Source organism: Amblyomma mixtum, chromosome 2, assembly GCF_055824585.1.
Source record: "Amblyomma mixtum isolate Tamu chromosome 2, ASM5582458v1, whole genome shotgun sequence".
In the NCBI taxonomy this organism is placed as follows: Eukaryota; Metazoa; Arthropoda; class Arachnida; order Ixodida; family Ixodidae; genus Amblyomma; species Amblyomma mixtum.
In genome coordinates, this window is record NC_143013.1 from 84,188,028 (window position 1) to 84,204,618 (window position 16,591).

The window sequence follows — 16,591 nt, forward strand, 5'->3', positions numbered from 1 at the left end:
GGCTCAGTGGCTATGGTGCTCGGCTGCTGTCCCAAAAGACGCGGGTTCGATCCCGGCCGCGGCGGCTGGAATTTCTTTGGAGGAGAAATTCTAGAGGCCCGTGTACTGTGCGATGTCAGTGCACGATAAAGAACCCCAGGTGGTCGAAATTTCCGGAGCCCTTCACTACGGCGTCTCTCATAGCCTCAGTCGCTTTGGGACGTTAAACCCCATAAACCAAACCATGGATGGATGGATGGATGGATGGATGGATGGATGGATGGATGGATGGATGGATGGATGGATGGATGGATGGATGGATGGATGGATGGATGGATGGATGGATGGATGGATGGATGGATGGATGGATGGATGGATGGATGGATGGATGGATGGATGGATGGATGGATGGATGGATGGATGGATGGATGGATGGATGGATGGATGGATGGATGGATGGATGGATGGATGGATGGATGGATGGATGGATGGATGGATGGATGGATGGATGGATGGATGGATGGATGGATGGATGGATGGATGGATGGATGGATGGATGGATGGATGGATGGATGGATGGATGGATGGATGGATGGATGGATGGATGGATGGATGGATGGATGGATGGATGGATGGATGGATGGATGGATGGATGGATGGATGGATGGATGGATGGATGGATGGATGGATGGATGGATGGATGGATGGATGGATGGATGGATGGATGGATGGATGGATGGATGGATGGATGGATGGATGGATGGATGGATGGATGGATGGATGGATGGATGGATGGATGGATGGATGGATGGATGGATGGATGGATGGATGGATGGATGGATGGATGGATGGATGGATGGATGGATGGATGGATGGATGGATGGATGGATGGATGGATGGATGGATGGATGGATGGATGGATGGATGGATGGATGGATGGATGGATGGATGGATGGATGGATGGATGGATGGATGGATGGATGGATGGATGGATGGATGGATGGATGGATGGATGGATGGATGGATGGATGGATGGATGGATGGATGGATGGATGGATGGATGGATGGATGGATGGATGGATGGATGGATGGATGGATGGATGGATGGATGGATGGATGGATGGATGGATGGATGGATGGATGGATGGATGGATGGATGGATGGATGGATGGATGGATGGATGGATGGATGGATGGATGGATGGATGGATGGATGGATGGATGGATGGATGGATGGATGGATGGATGGATGGATGGATGGATGGATGGATGGATGGATGGATGGATGGATGGATGGATGGATGGATGGATGGATGGATGGATGGATGGATGGATGGATGGATGGATGGATGGATGGATGGATGGATGGATGGATGGATGGATGGATGGATGGATGGATGGATGGATGGATGGATGGATGGATGGATGGATGGATGGATGGATGGATGGATGGATGGATGGATGGATGGATGGATGGATGGATGGATGGATGGATGGATGGATGGATGGATGGATGGATGGATGGATGGATGGATGGATGGATGGATGGATGGATGGATGGATGGATGGATGGATGGATGGATGGATGGATGGATGGATGGATGGATGGATGGATGGATGGATGGATGGATGGATGGATGGATGGATGGATGGATGGATGGATGGATGGATGGATGGATGGATGGATGGATGGATGGATGGATGGATGGATGGATGGATGGATGGATGGATGGATGGATGGATGGATGGATGGATGGATGGATGGATGGATGGATGGATGGATGGATGGATGGATGGATGGATGGATGGATGGATGGATGGATGGATGGATGGATGGATGGATGGATGGATGGATGGATGGATGGATGGATGGATGGATGGATGGATGGATGGATGGATGGATGGATGGATGGATGGATGGATGGATGGATGGATGGATGGATGGATGGATGGATGGATGGATGGATGGATGGATGGATGGATGGATGGATGGATGGATGGATGGATGGATGGATGGATGGATGGATGGATGGATGGATGGATGGATGGATGGATGGATGGATGGATGGATGGATGGATGGATGGATGGATGGATGGATGGATGGATGGATGGATGGATGGATGGATGGATGGATGGATGGATGGATGGATGGATGGATGGATGGATGGATGGATGGATGGATGGATGGATGGATGGATGGATGGATGGATGGATGGATGGATGGATGGATGGATGGATGGATGGATGGATGGATGGATGGATGGATGGATGGATGGATGGATGGATGGATGGATGGATGGATGGATGGATGGATGGATGGATGGATGGATGGATGGATGGATGGATGGATGGATGGATGGATGGATGGATGGATGGATGGATGGATGGATGGATGGATGGATGGATGGATGGATGGATGGATGGATGGATGGATGGATGGATGGATGGATGGATGGATGGATGGATGGATGGATGGATGGATGGATGGATGGATGGATGGATGGATGGATGGATGGATGGATGGATGGATGGATGGATGGATGGATGGATGGATGGATGGATGGATGGATGGATGGATGGATGGATGGATGGATGGATGGATGGATGGATGGATGGATGGATGGATGGATGGATGGATGGATGGATGGATGGATGGATGGATGGATGGATGGATGGATGGATGGATGGATGGATGGATGGATGGATGGATGGATGGATGGATGGATGGATGGATGGATGGATGGATGGATGGATGGATGGATGGATGGATGGATGGATGGATGGATGGATGGATGGATGGATGGATGGATGGATGGATGGATGGATGGATGGATGGATGGATGGATGGATGGATGGATGGATGGATGGATGGATGGATGGATGGATGGATGGATGGATGGATGGATGGATGGATGGATGGATGGATGGATGGATGGATGGATGGATGGATGGATGGATGGATGGATGGATGGATGGATGGATGGATGGATGGATGGATGGATGGATGGATGGATGGATGGATGGATGGATGGATGGATGGATGGATGGATGGATGGATGGATGGATGGATGGATGGATGGATGGATGGATGGATGGATGGATGGATGGATGGATGGATGGATGGATGGATGGATGGATGGATGGATGGATGGATGGATGGATGGATGGATGGATGGATGGATGGATGGATGGATGGATGGATGGATGGATGGATGGATGGATGGATGGATGGATGGATGGATGGATGGATGGATGGATGGATGGATGGATGGATGGATGGATGGATGGATGGATGGATGGATGGATGGATGGATGGATGGATGGATGGATGGATGGATGGATGGATGGATGGATGGATGGATGGATGGATGGATGGATGGATGGATGGATGGATGGATGGATGGATGGATGGATGGATGGATGGATGGATGGATGGATGGATGGATGGATGGATGGATGGATGGATGGATGGATGGATGGATGGATGGATGGATGGATGGATGGATGGATGGATGGATGGATGGATGGATGGATGGATGGATGGATGGATGGATGGATGGATGGATGGATGGATGGATGGATGGATGGATGGATGGATGGATGGATGGATGGATGGATGGATGGATGGATGGATGGATGGATGGATGGATGGATGGATGGATGGATGGATGGATGGATGGATGGATGGATGGATGGATGGATGGATGGATGGATGGATGGATGGATGGATGGATGGATGGATGGATGGATGGATGGATGGATGGATGGATGGATGGATGGATGGATGGATGGATGGATGGATGGATGGATGGATGGATGGATGGATGGATGGATGGATGGATGGATGGATGGATGGATGGATGGATGGATGGATGGATGGATGGATGGATGGATGGATGGATGGATGGATGGATGGATGGATGGATGGATGGATGGATGGATGGATGGATGGATGGATGGATGGATGGATGGATGGATGGATGGATGGATGGATGGATGGATGGATGGATGGATGGATGGATGGATGGATGGATGGATGGATGGATGGATGGATGGATGGATGGATGGATGGATGGATGGATGGATGGATGGATGGATGGATGGATGGATGGATGGATGGATGGATGGATGGATGGATGGATGGATGGATGGATGGATGGATGGATGGATGGATGGATGGATGGATGGATGGATGGATGGATGGATGGATGGATGGATGGATGGATGGATGGATGGATGGATGGATGGATGGATGGATGGATGGATGGATGGATGGATGGATGGATGGATGGATGGATGGATGGATGGATGGATGGATGGATGGATGGATGGATGGATGGATGGATGGATGGATGGATGGATGGATGGATGGATGGATGGATGGATGGATGGATGGATGGATGGATGGATGGATGGATGGATGGATGGATGGATGGATGGATGGATGGATGGATGGATGGATGGATGGATGGATGGATGGATGGATGGATGGATGGATGGATGGATGGATGGATGGATGGATGGATGGATGGATGGATGGATGGATGGATGGATGGATGGATGGATGGATGGATGGATGGATGGATGGATGGATGGATGGATGGATGGATGGATGGATGGATGGATGGATGGATGGATGGATGGATGGATGGATGGATGGATGGATGGATGGATGGATGGATGGATGGATGGATGGATGGATGGATGGATGGATGGATGGATGGATGGATGGATGGATGGATGGATGGATGGATGGATGGATGGATGGATGGATGGATGGATGGATGGATGGATGGATGGATGGATGGATGGATGGATGGATGGATGGATGGATGGATGGATGGATGGATGGATGGATGGATGGATGGATGGATGGATGGATGGATGGATGGATGGATGGATGGATGGATGGATGGATGGATGGATGGATGGATGGATGGATGGATGGATGGATGGATGGATGGATGGATGGATGGATGGATGGATGGATGGATGGATGGATGGATGGATGGATGGATGGATGGATGGGACACGGACGGACGGATGCACGGACGAACGAACGGACGGATGGATCGACCTATGAACGGACGGTTAGAGGCCCCCCTTCGAAATGGGTGGGAGGGAGGGTTCCTGCATGATGCTCGATATTTTTTTAGAGCACAGCTTTTAGGTGCCTGTTCCTCCGTTTAGCGGCGTACCTCGGCGCCGGCCTCTGCGTAACAGAGCGAACGAGCGCATCGGAATATACAAGAGAGAGAACGCAGATTACACAGGACGACGAAAGATGGCAACAGCGCTTGTAAAGCTTCTTTCACGGCATGAGTTCATTGCAATAGTGACCATTTAACCTTAGGAGCCTTTGATGATGCCACCATCCCCTGTCGGTTTTCGAAATTCCTAGGCCTGCACGACCTTTCGGGCCAATTTTACAAGGCATTTAAATCTGTCTTATCCGCTGCTCTACTCCAGGTTTCCACCACCAGTACTAATGTTGGAATTCTACCACATTCATTTCAGAAAAGCCGCAATTTTAACTGCAAAAAGCGATGTTAAAAAAAACTTCTATTTGTGCGTGGCAACAGACCTATCACGGTTTCTAATGTAGACTATAAGATTTTCGAAAAATTCCTATTTAATCGGCTACAGTTTGTACTGTTTACTTTAGCTGCCCACAGTGTGCTGTGCGACATCAATATACGAGGTCTGTTAGAAAAGTATCCGACTTTATTTTTTTTTTTACGAACACCTGATGGATTTGAAAGAAACACGCTTGCACCAGCCTACCTTGAACCTTCGCGCGCATGCACGAACTTTTTCTCGCCTGCCGATAGCGTCAGTCACTGGCACGCAGCGTTTGAGTGAGGCAGTGCGCAGTGCTCTTGTCGGTTTTTTATTGCAAGGAAAATGGCGGAGCGACAGGAGCAGCGCTACTGCATCAAATTTTGCCAGAAACAAGGCGACAGCCAAGTGGAAACCATTCGGAATATTCAGGCGGCTTTCAGTGACAATGCTATGAGCAGCACACAGATTAAGCAGTCGTACAATTGGTTTAAAGACGGCCGCACATCGGTGCAGAGAGAGCCACGCTCCGGTCGGCCATCAACTTGCCGAAATGACCAGGTCATTGCCGAAGTGAACGCTGTGGTGATGCGGGACCGTCGTGTGACTACCCGAGAAATTGTGGAAGAGGTAGACACCATCAATTTTTCTGCACATTCCATTACCACCGAAGATTTGGCCATGGAGAAGAATGCGGCGAAATTCGCGCCGAAGCTGCTCACGATGGAGCAAAAGCAGCTTCGTGTTGAAGTCTCACAGGATATGCTGGATTCCACAAACAGTGACCCCGACTTCATCAACACCGTAATCGCTGGTGACGAGTCTTGGGTGTACAGGTACGACCCGGAAACCAAATCCCGGTCGTCACAGTGGAAGCATTCCATGTCGCCAAGGCCAAAGAAGGCCCGCCAAGTGCGCAGCAATGTCAGAGTGATGCTGACTGCTTTCTTTGACTCCCTCTGTGTGGCACACCACGCGTACGCACCCCACAAAGTAAACATTGACCAAAAGAATACTACAGGGATGTCCTCCGTCGCCTGCGTGATGCTGTGCGGCGCAAGAGGCCGAGGTTGAGGTCAACAGGAAATTGGCGCATCCATCATGGCAATGCTCTTGCACATTCCTCGCACTAAATTCACACTTTTTCGCTAAAAACCAGACTGCTGTAGTTCAGCAGACTCCTTACTCTCCTGATATGGCCTCCTGTGACTTCTGGCTGTTTCCCAAAATCAAGAGGCCATTGAAAGGAGTGCGATTTCAGACAAGAGAGGCCATTATGGCTGCAACGACAGCTGAGCTAAACTCCATTCCGAAAGGGGCCTTTTCGCAATACTTCCAACAATGGCAGCACCTCTGGCAGAAGTATGTGGAGTCCCAAGGAGACTACTTTGAAGGTGATTAGGTTTCCAACGCTCCAGTTATGCCAGTTTTTTTTCTTCGGCTAAAGGTCGGATACTTTTCTAACAGACCTCGTATTTACGTTAAAGCCCCAGGAGATCGAAATTATTCCGAAGCCCTCCACTACGGCCCCTCTTTCTCTCTTTCTACTTTCACTCCCACCTTCCTCCCTTCCCTTACGGCACGGTTCAGGTGTCCCTAGAGATATGTGTGGCAGATTTTGCGCCAATTCCTTTCATCAAACCAATTTTAATTTTTTTTTACCTCACCGAACGTGCAGCTTGAAAGGTCAATCAATACGGTCAAGCCTCGATATTGCGTGCGCAGTTTAACTGATATGACTCACTCTCAAGAGTGATTAACAATTGGGCAAATTAGCCTGGTAAGAGCCTTTGGGCGAGTGCACTATGAATTCCTTTCAAATAGAATAGGAAAAATTGGCCCACGTTTCAGCTTTTCGCTGATGCAATTTTTGCGCGCAGTTGCTGCGTTGTTTCAACCATAGGCGACCGCAGACGGAACACGCAGTGCCGAACGGAAGAGGACATGGGTTTAGACTTAGGCAGCGCGCACAGCGATCCGCCGCCGCTGAGCTTACAGCTGAATCCTCACTAGAAACGTTTAGAGATGCCACTCTAGCTTTATTCATGTGACAACGACGCAGGCAAGGATGTCAACTCAGGCTAATGTCACTCATCACAAACGACATAAATTCTCCGCCTTACAGGGTGCTATTGCTTTTTCTTGGACTTCAGTGGGTTCTATAGCGCAATTCAGTGACTTATTCGCCATCTCCCCTCTTCTCTAGATTCCTTTACTTTCGAGGGACTGATCACCAATAGCGCGCATAGCTGCTCACGGAACACACCATATTATACACTATTTGCTCCTGGGCTACACCATCTAACACAGAACGTCATACACCACTGTTTGAGCAAAAACGCCAAAGAAAGGGAGAAGGTCGATACCGCACAGGGTAATGAAAACGGCGTGGCATAGTGCCACTGCCAACGCCCGACCCAGCTCCCTTCACGATGACCATTGCGATAAGGAGTCCATTCAGACAGATTGGGGGGAAGAGGGGACAGGCGATCACGGCAGACCGAAGGCAGTAGCAGATTAATCAAGCTGTCGACGCGTGAGTACGATCTTGTCGAAAAAGCAAGCACGAAATTTCTTTAAGCGGTTGGCGGCGCTGAGAAAGGCAGTAGGCGCCGCTACTCGCGTCAAGCTGTCTCTCCCTCCCTCTGACTCCTCGAGGGGGCCATAACCATCTCTAACCATCTCTAACAGTGCCGCCTTTAGCAAGTGTCAGCAGCACATAACGGTTCAAAGCCCGCATCCGTTCCATTTAGGAGACCCTACAGTTCTCGGCCGTGACTCACGTTATATTACCGAGAGATCAGAGGGCGTCTCATTTCTATACATAATCCAGATGTTCAGGAAGTCTTAGAAATTTTAGCTTCTTCGAGACGCGGCAATGGCGCGCCAACAGCGGTTTGTTTAATTTCAATTCTACGGAGGTGACTACCTTGGCCTTTGTTACGGCTGTCCTGCATGTCGCCATCCAAACATGCGGCACCTGAAACTGTCCGTTAGAGCCAATGTCTCTTAACTCAACGACACCACGGAAAGCATCCCGGAAGTATGGACCGAGGTCCACACGGGGAAAAAAAAAAAAACAGGCAAGTCGACGGGGAAGCACAGTATGGTAGCAACTGCTGATGGCCGAAGCCGTATCATTAGATCCTTGTCGAAAAACATTACAAAAGCGCGACATTTGTTGTCGTTGTATTGTGCCTTCAGAGAATGGCGCATACCCAAGAAGGCAGTTAGGCCCACAGGGAAACTTCAAAGGCATTAAATATTGTAAGTGATTTTGCGAAAATAGAAAAAGAAGATGAACTGAAAAAAAAGAGAGAGAAGCAAGAATAGGTTACTTGAAGAAAAATTTGGCAGCGCCACTTAAGACTGCTTGCGTGTGCGAATGCGGCTGCGTTGCTGTTCCTGGCTGCATTTTTTACGCGTAATTTTTATACATTCGCTGAAGTTCTTCTCTACGTGTTTATTTGTTCGCGTATTGATTGCGCACCAGACCGAAAAATTCTAACCCTCTCGCTGCACTGCGACGAGGTCGGCCCAGTTTGCATGTCGTGGACGCAAGTCCCGCCGCGGTGGCTCAGTGGTTACGGCGCTCGGCTGCTGACCCGAAAGACGCGGGATCGATCCCGGCCGCGGCGGTCGAATTTCGATGAAGGCGAAATTCTAGAGGCCCGTGTGCTGTGCGATGCCAGTGCACGTTAAAGAACCCCAGGTGGTCGAAATTTCCGGAGCCCTTCACTACGGCGTCCCTCATAGCCTGAGTTGCTTTGGGACGTTAAACCGTAGTCAACCGAACTATACCAGCAAGACGTAGACGCTTGGTTGAAAGTTGAAAGTTGAAAGTTGAAAGTTTATTGAGTAGTACAATAAATGTTACAATTGTATACAGCGAGAGGTCCCATGGTACAAGACCGCGGGTGGGACCTCCCATGAAAATAAATTTCAATATGCAACATAATATAAAATACACAACACATTAATTAGCGACGAAACAGAATAAATATGGGCACATAATGTAATATTAGTTACTGAAATATTTAAATACAAACAATGTAATGCACGATAATGTAAAAATAAAACACAGATGCCGCGATACATAGAATCAATAACATAACAAAAATATCACAAATTAAGAAGGAAAAGCTTTAGTTTGACCTTGAATAAAGAAAGCGTATTAGTTTGTTTGACGTCTATGTTCAAAGAATTCCAAAATGATACGGATGAAAAATGAAGGCATTGTTTGCCGTAGTTAGTTCTGACCTTAGGTAGTAAAAAGTTATTACGCATCGCAAAACGTTTGCGAGCCGAGTTTATTTCAGGCGATGAGTTGTTCGACACCATGCGCGAACGACACAACCTGGGATGCTATAAACGACGAACGGCGGCATAACAACTTTGATACGAAAGCCTGGGAAGGCACACAATTGAAGGTGCATATGTCGTCCCAAATTTGGTACGGATGTCGGGAAAACTGGTTCCGAATGGAGGTCGGCCAGTGGCGAGTATATGTAGGCAAACGGCATGTATAGTATTGCCTGAAGTGGCGATGCTCAGCTCGCTGTGTGCGTCATACGGCCGCTGGATGACGTCACCCTATTTTTGCCATCAATGGGGTTTTTAATGTCATCTGTGAGTAGACACACACACAAACAGGCCACTGGCTTTTATCGTAGTGGGACTAGTAATGATTTAGGATTAGAAACACTGAATTTAGAACTGGGACTAGTCAGTACGCCGTGTTCGTCCTTCTACTGGCTACGCGCTCCAGACAGAAGACGACAGCGTTGTATACGTACAGCCTTTGTCAAAAGTTTAGAGCCCAGGGGGTTTGCTTCTAAGCATTATTGTGGCGCTCCTGTAGCAGTCGTGGAAGTCCTAGGCATCGGAGGGAGGGGGACCAAAAATCTTCTTGCCTTCAGGAGATTTGTGACGCTGAGGACGCATTACGGGCAAAGCAGTGTGGCCCAGAAGCAAACCCCCTGGGCTCTAAACTTCTGACAAAGGCTGTACTTCATATGCTGTCCCAGTACACCCCTCGATTTTTGTAATCCGTATTAACGCGATAGCGTGAGGGGCCCCGTGTCGCATAGAAGCCGGTGTCGTCGTCGCCGGCGTTGGCCGTGGGCGAACAATACCAGAAGCATTAATAAATAAAAGTCATTCAGGTCGTGGCTTGGATTAGTCTACAATGTTTTAACTGATCTAGTGTACAGCCGCCGCGGTGGCTCAGTGGTTATGGTGCTCGGCTGCTGACCCAAAAGACGCGGGTTCGATCCCGGCCGCGGTGGCTGGAATTTCTTTGGAGGAGAAATTCTAGAGGCCCGTGTACTGTGCGATGTCAGTGCACGTTAAAGAACCGCAGGTGGTCGAAATTTCAGGAGCCCTCCACTACGGCGTCTCTCATAGCCTTAGTCGCTTTGGGACGTTAAACCCCATCAACCAAACCAAACCAAACCTGATCTAGTGTACAGAACGTCGTGTGGTATACAAAACTTGTCATGCAGGCTTTCGTTCACCGGGTGCCTCTACAAGTTTATAAGCATAACGGGGATGTCAGCACACATAAGAGAAGTTTATTTGGACTCTCGATCAAAAAGGGACATCCGTCCCTCTACAAAAACAAAGATACATTGCGGCAACTGATGTCGCCCTATGCACACACACTCACAGGGAACGTCCAAAAAAATCAGGGGGCACTTTGGCTCTCTAAAGTGCTGCAAGGCGAAAGCGTTTCCTGGCCACTGTTTGCTATTATTTACTTTTTTATTTTTCATATCTTGTTCTTTATTTATTTTTTGCTCCTTTTCTTAGTTTTATTGTTTTTTATTTTTACATCTTATTTTCATTTTTTATTTTTGTTTATTTTCTTATTTTTATTTTCCTTTTCTTCACTTTACTCCTTTTATTTTATTTATGAAGCCCATGCATTCACTAGATGCGCCTTTATTAAGGCGGAAGCCTTTAATGCCTCATCGTTGTAAGCAGGAGCTGTCGACAAGAAATGTCACGCTTTTCAGTTGGTCGAAACGGTCGTAACGTCACAGTGCGCGAATTTCAAACGGGGCCAATTGTACTTTGGCTACTAACCATGCAACTAATTAAAGGGATCGTATAGTGATGCTCCAAGTAAGTTAGAGTATAGTTAATTGCTTACTTAACCAATAAGTCCACTTAACCTTTCTAGTCAGACCAGATAAATAAATAAAACTGAGTAAGAAATTGGCCGAGCTTCGGAATCGAACCCCGGTCTCCGGAGTGCGAGTCGAGCACGCTACCACTCCGCTATGCCAGCTCGATGGTTTGGAATAAACAAAGGTGCGTCTAGTGAATACGGTGTCTTCGTTCACTCCCATCTTCCTCCCTTCCCGTTACGGCGAGGTTCAGGTGTGCACCGAGATATGCGAGACAGATACATTTCCTTTCCTCAAAAACCAATTTACTGACGAGCAAGGCGTATTTGTCCGCGTTTCAGATTGCTCCAAATTGTCGTGATGTCACCACGCGCGAATTTTGACGGGTGTCCACCGAAATATGTGAGACAGTTACTGCGCAACTTTCTTTCTTCAAATACAATTTTCGACTAGTGTCTACCGAGATATGTGAGACAGTTAATGCGTAATTTCCTTTCCTCAAATACAATTTTCATTTTCTTCATTACGGCCCCTCTTTCTTCTTTCACTCCACTTCCTCCCTTCCTGTACAGTGCGGCTCAGGTGTCCACTGAGACGACAGAGAATTACTGCGCCATTTACTTTCCTTAAAATGCGTTGAGTTCAAAGGGCAAGGGTTGGCGCCGAACGGGTGGTGGCGTTCAATGGACTCCGTGGGTGGTGGTGGTGGTGAAAACATTTATTACGAATGAACAGGAGGTATGTTTGGATCAGCCCGTAAGGAACCGATCCATACAAACACTCCGTGGCAGCGCTACAACACGCTGTCGCGTTCCACTCCTAAAGGCGAAGCTTAAGCGTCATTAATTGGCAGTTAATTAATGCACCAACAAAATGTAAAGTGAACAATCGCGTAGCAGAATGCAGCCCTCAGGCTTTCGCTTTTCACCACTTTAGCCGCTAAAGTTCCTCGTAATTTTTCATGCTGGAACATTGAGCCTTTTAAGCAGTGACGCCGAAAGGCGGACGAATCTTCCGACGCGTCTGCTAACGACAGTATGACGCATTAAAGTCTTTCGCCTTAAAACAAAGAGTGTCCAAGAAAGTTCTAGTGGGTCCATACGCACGACACAGCCTAACGAACTTTACACACACACTCGCGCCCCTGCGCCATGATGTAAAGCACGCGTGAGTGGCCCGGCCATGTTTTAATTTCTACTTCCACTGCTCATCTCCGCCCTTGGGACCGAAGGCTAGCACTCCACGCTCGCGTGCGGTGGCTCACAACTCGCATATCTCTTATTCAGGGGGCCGCCGCGGTGGCTCAGTGGATATGGTGCTCGGCTGCTGACCCGAAAGACGCGGGTTCGATCCCGGCCGTGGCGGTTGAATTTTTTTGGAGGAGAAATTCTAGAGGCCCGTGTACTGTGCGATGTCAGTGCACGTTAAAGCACCCCAGGTAGTCGAAATTTCCGGAGCCCTCCACTACAGCGTCTCTCATAGCCTTAGTCGCTTTGGGACGTTAAACCCCATAAACCAACCAACCAACCATTTTATTCAGGAGTTAAGGTTAAAAAAAACAACAACAAATGACATGACCCTGTGCACGCCACCGTAAAGTATACTCTAGCATAGCGTGTTACGGAAGAAAAAGTATCACGACCTGCGAGCGAGCAATTTTAGCAACGCTTCGTAAGCTGAACACAGGAGTGTGACAGAGCAGGTAAAAGAGAAGTTTATTTGAACTCACGATCAAAAAGGGACATCTGTCTTTCTACAAAAACAAAGATACATTGCGGCAACTGATGTCGCCCTATGCACACACACTCACAGGGAACGTAAGTGTCCAGAAACAAAAAGTGCCCAAGAAAGATCTAGTGGGTCCATACGCGGGGGAAGCACGCCGGGTTGAAAACCGCGCACAAAAACCCGCTCGCAAAAACCCGCGCACCAACAACGCGCACCGCACACGCGCGCCACACACGCGCGCCACACACGCGCGCCACACTTAATACTTGAAATTTGGGAAAAAAACCACCTAGGCGCAAATGATTTCACGACACAAAAGAGACGAGGAGACAACAGACAGGTCCGTTGTCTCCTCGTGTCTTTTTGTGTCGTGAAATCACTTGCGCCTAGGTGGGTTTCTTCCCAAATTTCAAGATGAATAACAAACTAGCCCGTCAACATGCCTTACTGAACACTTAATACGGCAGGGACCGCACCGTAACACGGCCCCTGCCTACGACGATGAAGCGGGTAGACCAGCGCCGAAGGAACTGGTGCTCCTCCAGTGACACGAGGTCCACGCACGCCTGGGCGAACATGCGCGCACGCACCCGCCGCAACATGGGGTACATGGCCCTCTGCGGCCGTCCTTGTAAAGCCGCTGCACCTCTCTGGCGCCACAGTACGAACGCCCCGACACAAAGAAGCATACGCACAAAAGGGTCGCGGAACCGTGAATTGGGGCCAAGGGTCGCTCCGAACATTCGCGACATAAGGACCCAAAATGTCCTAGCTACCGAACACTCAAAGATCGCGTGTGGCAAGGTCTCTACAAGTCCGCACTGTGGACATCGGGAGGAGGGGGCCGCGCCCCAAGCCGCCAGGCGCTCTTTCGTAGGCAGGGCCCGCCAGCGCCACAGCCAGCCGAAGTCTCGCACGTCTGCGGGAAGAGATGAAGATGTCAGGTCCCGCCATCGCACCTCTCTGCTTATCGCCAATTTCTCCTGTGGGGCTTCTTTGATGGCCAGGAATTCGCATATCCCAGAGGCGGGAGTTGAAAATAACTCTACCTACTCACACTGATTTCATCAAAGGTTGTGTGTGCGCCCACCAAAGCACGTAGCCAGCACCTTCTTTCTATACGGCGCCCAAGAGCTGACCGGTACAGTACCTCGTCCTCCACCGATAAGGCGCGCACTGTATCAGCCACGAAAGCTTCCATCACTCTAAACCACAAGATACGAAAGCGCTATCTCGCCTTTATACGTCAAAGTTTTCAAGACGGCTTCGATCAATCCAAGGAATACTTGCGTACCTCGATGTCCACTTTAAAGCGTATCTCCATGGGTCCATCCGAGGAGCACGTGCTCTGCGCCTATGCGTACCGGCGTACGCCGGAGCCGGTCTGCGCATGCGCGAGGTGCAGACGCGAGCTGGCGCTTGCGCGTCTCAAAACAAATTTGGCGGGGGCTGCTTTGGTTAAGCCTGGTAGGTTGGTTGGTTGGTTGCGACTGAAAGAAGGTTGAAAAGGAAAAGTGCACGGGCCTGCCAACTGGCTCAAGCAGACCCACCACCGCTGCCACGTGCAGATAGAAGAGAGTTGAAAGATAAGAGGACAGAGTAGAAGAGAGAGTAAAGACGCGCGTCGTAACAACCGCATCCGCCGGAACGGACACTGGCTGAAAAAACAGATACACGGACCGCAGCCAGAAGGCTGCAGACCCCGCCTGGTAGATGTTGTTGTTGTTGTTGTTGTTGTGACTGAGAGAAGGATGAAAAGGAAATTGCACGGGCTTGCTACTGGCTCGAGCCAAGCCACCACCGCTGCCACGTGCAGATAGAGGAGAGTTAAAAGATCAGAGGAAGGAGAGAGTGGAAAGGAAAGACGCGCGTCGCAGCAACAACTGCATCCGCCGGAGCGGACGCTGCTCAATAAACAGATAAGCGGCCGAAGCCGCGCTGTTGTTGTTGTTGTTGTGACTGAGAGAAGGATGAAAAGGAAATTGCACGGGCCTGCTACTGGCTCGAGCCAAGCCAAAGCCACCTGCCAAGCCACCACCGCTGCCACGTGCAGATAGAGGAGAGTTCAAAGATCAGAGGAAGGAGAGAGAGGAAAAGACGCGCGTCGAAGCAACAACTGCGTCCGTCAGAGCGGACGCTGCTCAAAAAACAGATAAGCGGCCGAAGCCGCGCTCGCCGAAGCGAGAGAAAGGGCCGCGCTCGCCGAATGCGAAAGCAGGTGTTTTATACTGCATATGCAGCGCCTCTAGCGGGAGGAGCGCGGCGCGCAGTGGCAAGCGGCCGCCTTTACCCGACGAGCCGAGTGGGTAGCCCGTCTCTCGCTCCTGGTATGGCGTCACGTCATAACATCACTAGTGCCTCTAGCGGGAGGAGCGCGGAGCGCAGTGGCAAGCGGCCGCCGTTACCCGACGAGCCGAGTGGGTAGCCCGTCTCTCGCTCCTGGTATGGCGTCACGCCATAACTTCACAAGTGCCTCTAGCGGGAGGAGCGCGGCGCGCAGTGGCAAGCGGCCGCCGCATGGAGGAAGGAAAGAACTAAGGAGAGGCCCTGACGTCACTTTTTGTGAAGCCGCCCCGCAACCGGAAGTTGGCTCGGCTTTCCTCACTATCTTCTTTCCCCACCGAGCTACGGGGCGGGTGTCGCGCGCGGCTCGCAAGCGCTTCGTAAAAGAAAGCTATAAAAAAAACCGCGCCGCTCGCCGCTACACTCCTACACCTCCCTCCCAGCAAACACGCACCTAGACACAGACCGGCGCACAGGTGCGGTGAACCTTTTCCGACGCCAGGCGAAGAAAGACGACATTGCGCGCCGCTTATAGGTCAGCTCACCACCCTCCTCGGACTACCGTACGCCCGCCGTGTGGCCTTCGAAACGCAGCTCAGCATCGCCGAGAGCGGCTTCATGTTTCTGTGCTGTTTGGTGAGGTGCGAAAGTTCGCTGATCAAAACAATCAACGCTTCTTCGCGTGTCGAAGCGCGGTTCCGGAGTGCCACCTTTTCGCGAGATTCATTTCAATGCTTCGATCGCTCCGCGTAACGACACCAAGTTTGACGAACAAAATATCAAATGAGCGGTCATTTGCCGCATTTAAAAGCAATCCTAGATGCGTGCGTAACGTCACGACGCCAGGCATGTAGACTTTAACACGCAAGGCCGAACACACCGTGCCGAAAGCCCGTCCACCGCCACCGAGA

The 16,591-nt window shown here is 50.0% G+C and overlaps 2 protein-coding genes across 3 annotated transcripts in view; one reads left to right on the forward strand and one right to left on the reverse strand.

Moving 5' to 3' along the window:
- The window catches only part of LOC149359963 (uncharacterized), a 262,381-nt gene that overhangs the window by 3,420 nt on the left and 242,370 nt on the right, over positions 1-16,591 (forward strand). The window lies entirely within an intron of this gene.
- Positions 568-2,823, reverse strand: LOC149359964 (uncharacterized; the record flags this gene model as incomplete). Its single annotated transcript, XM_089575296.1, has 1 exon — positions 568-2,823. A coding segment is annotated over one exon (2,256 nt), but the record flags the coding sequence as incomplete, so codon positions are not given.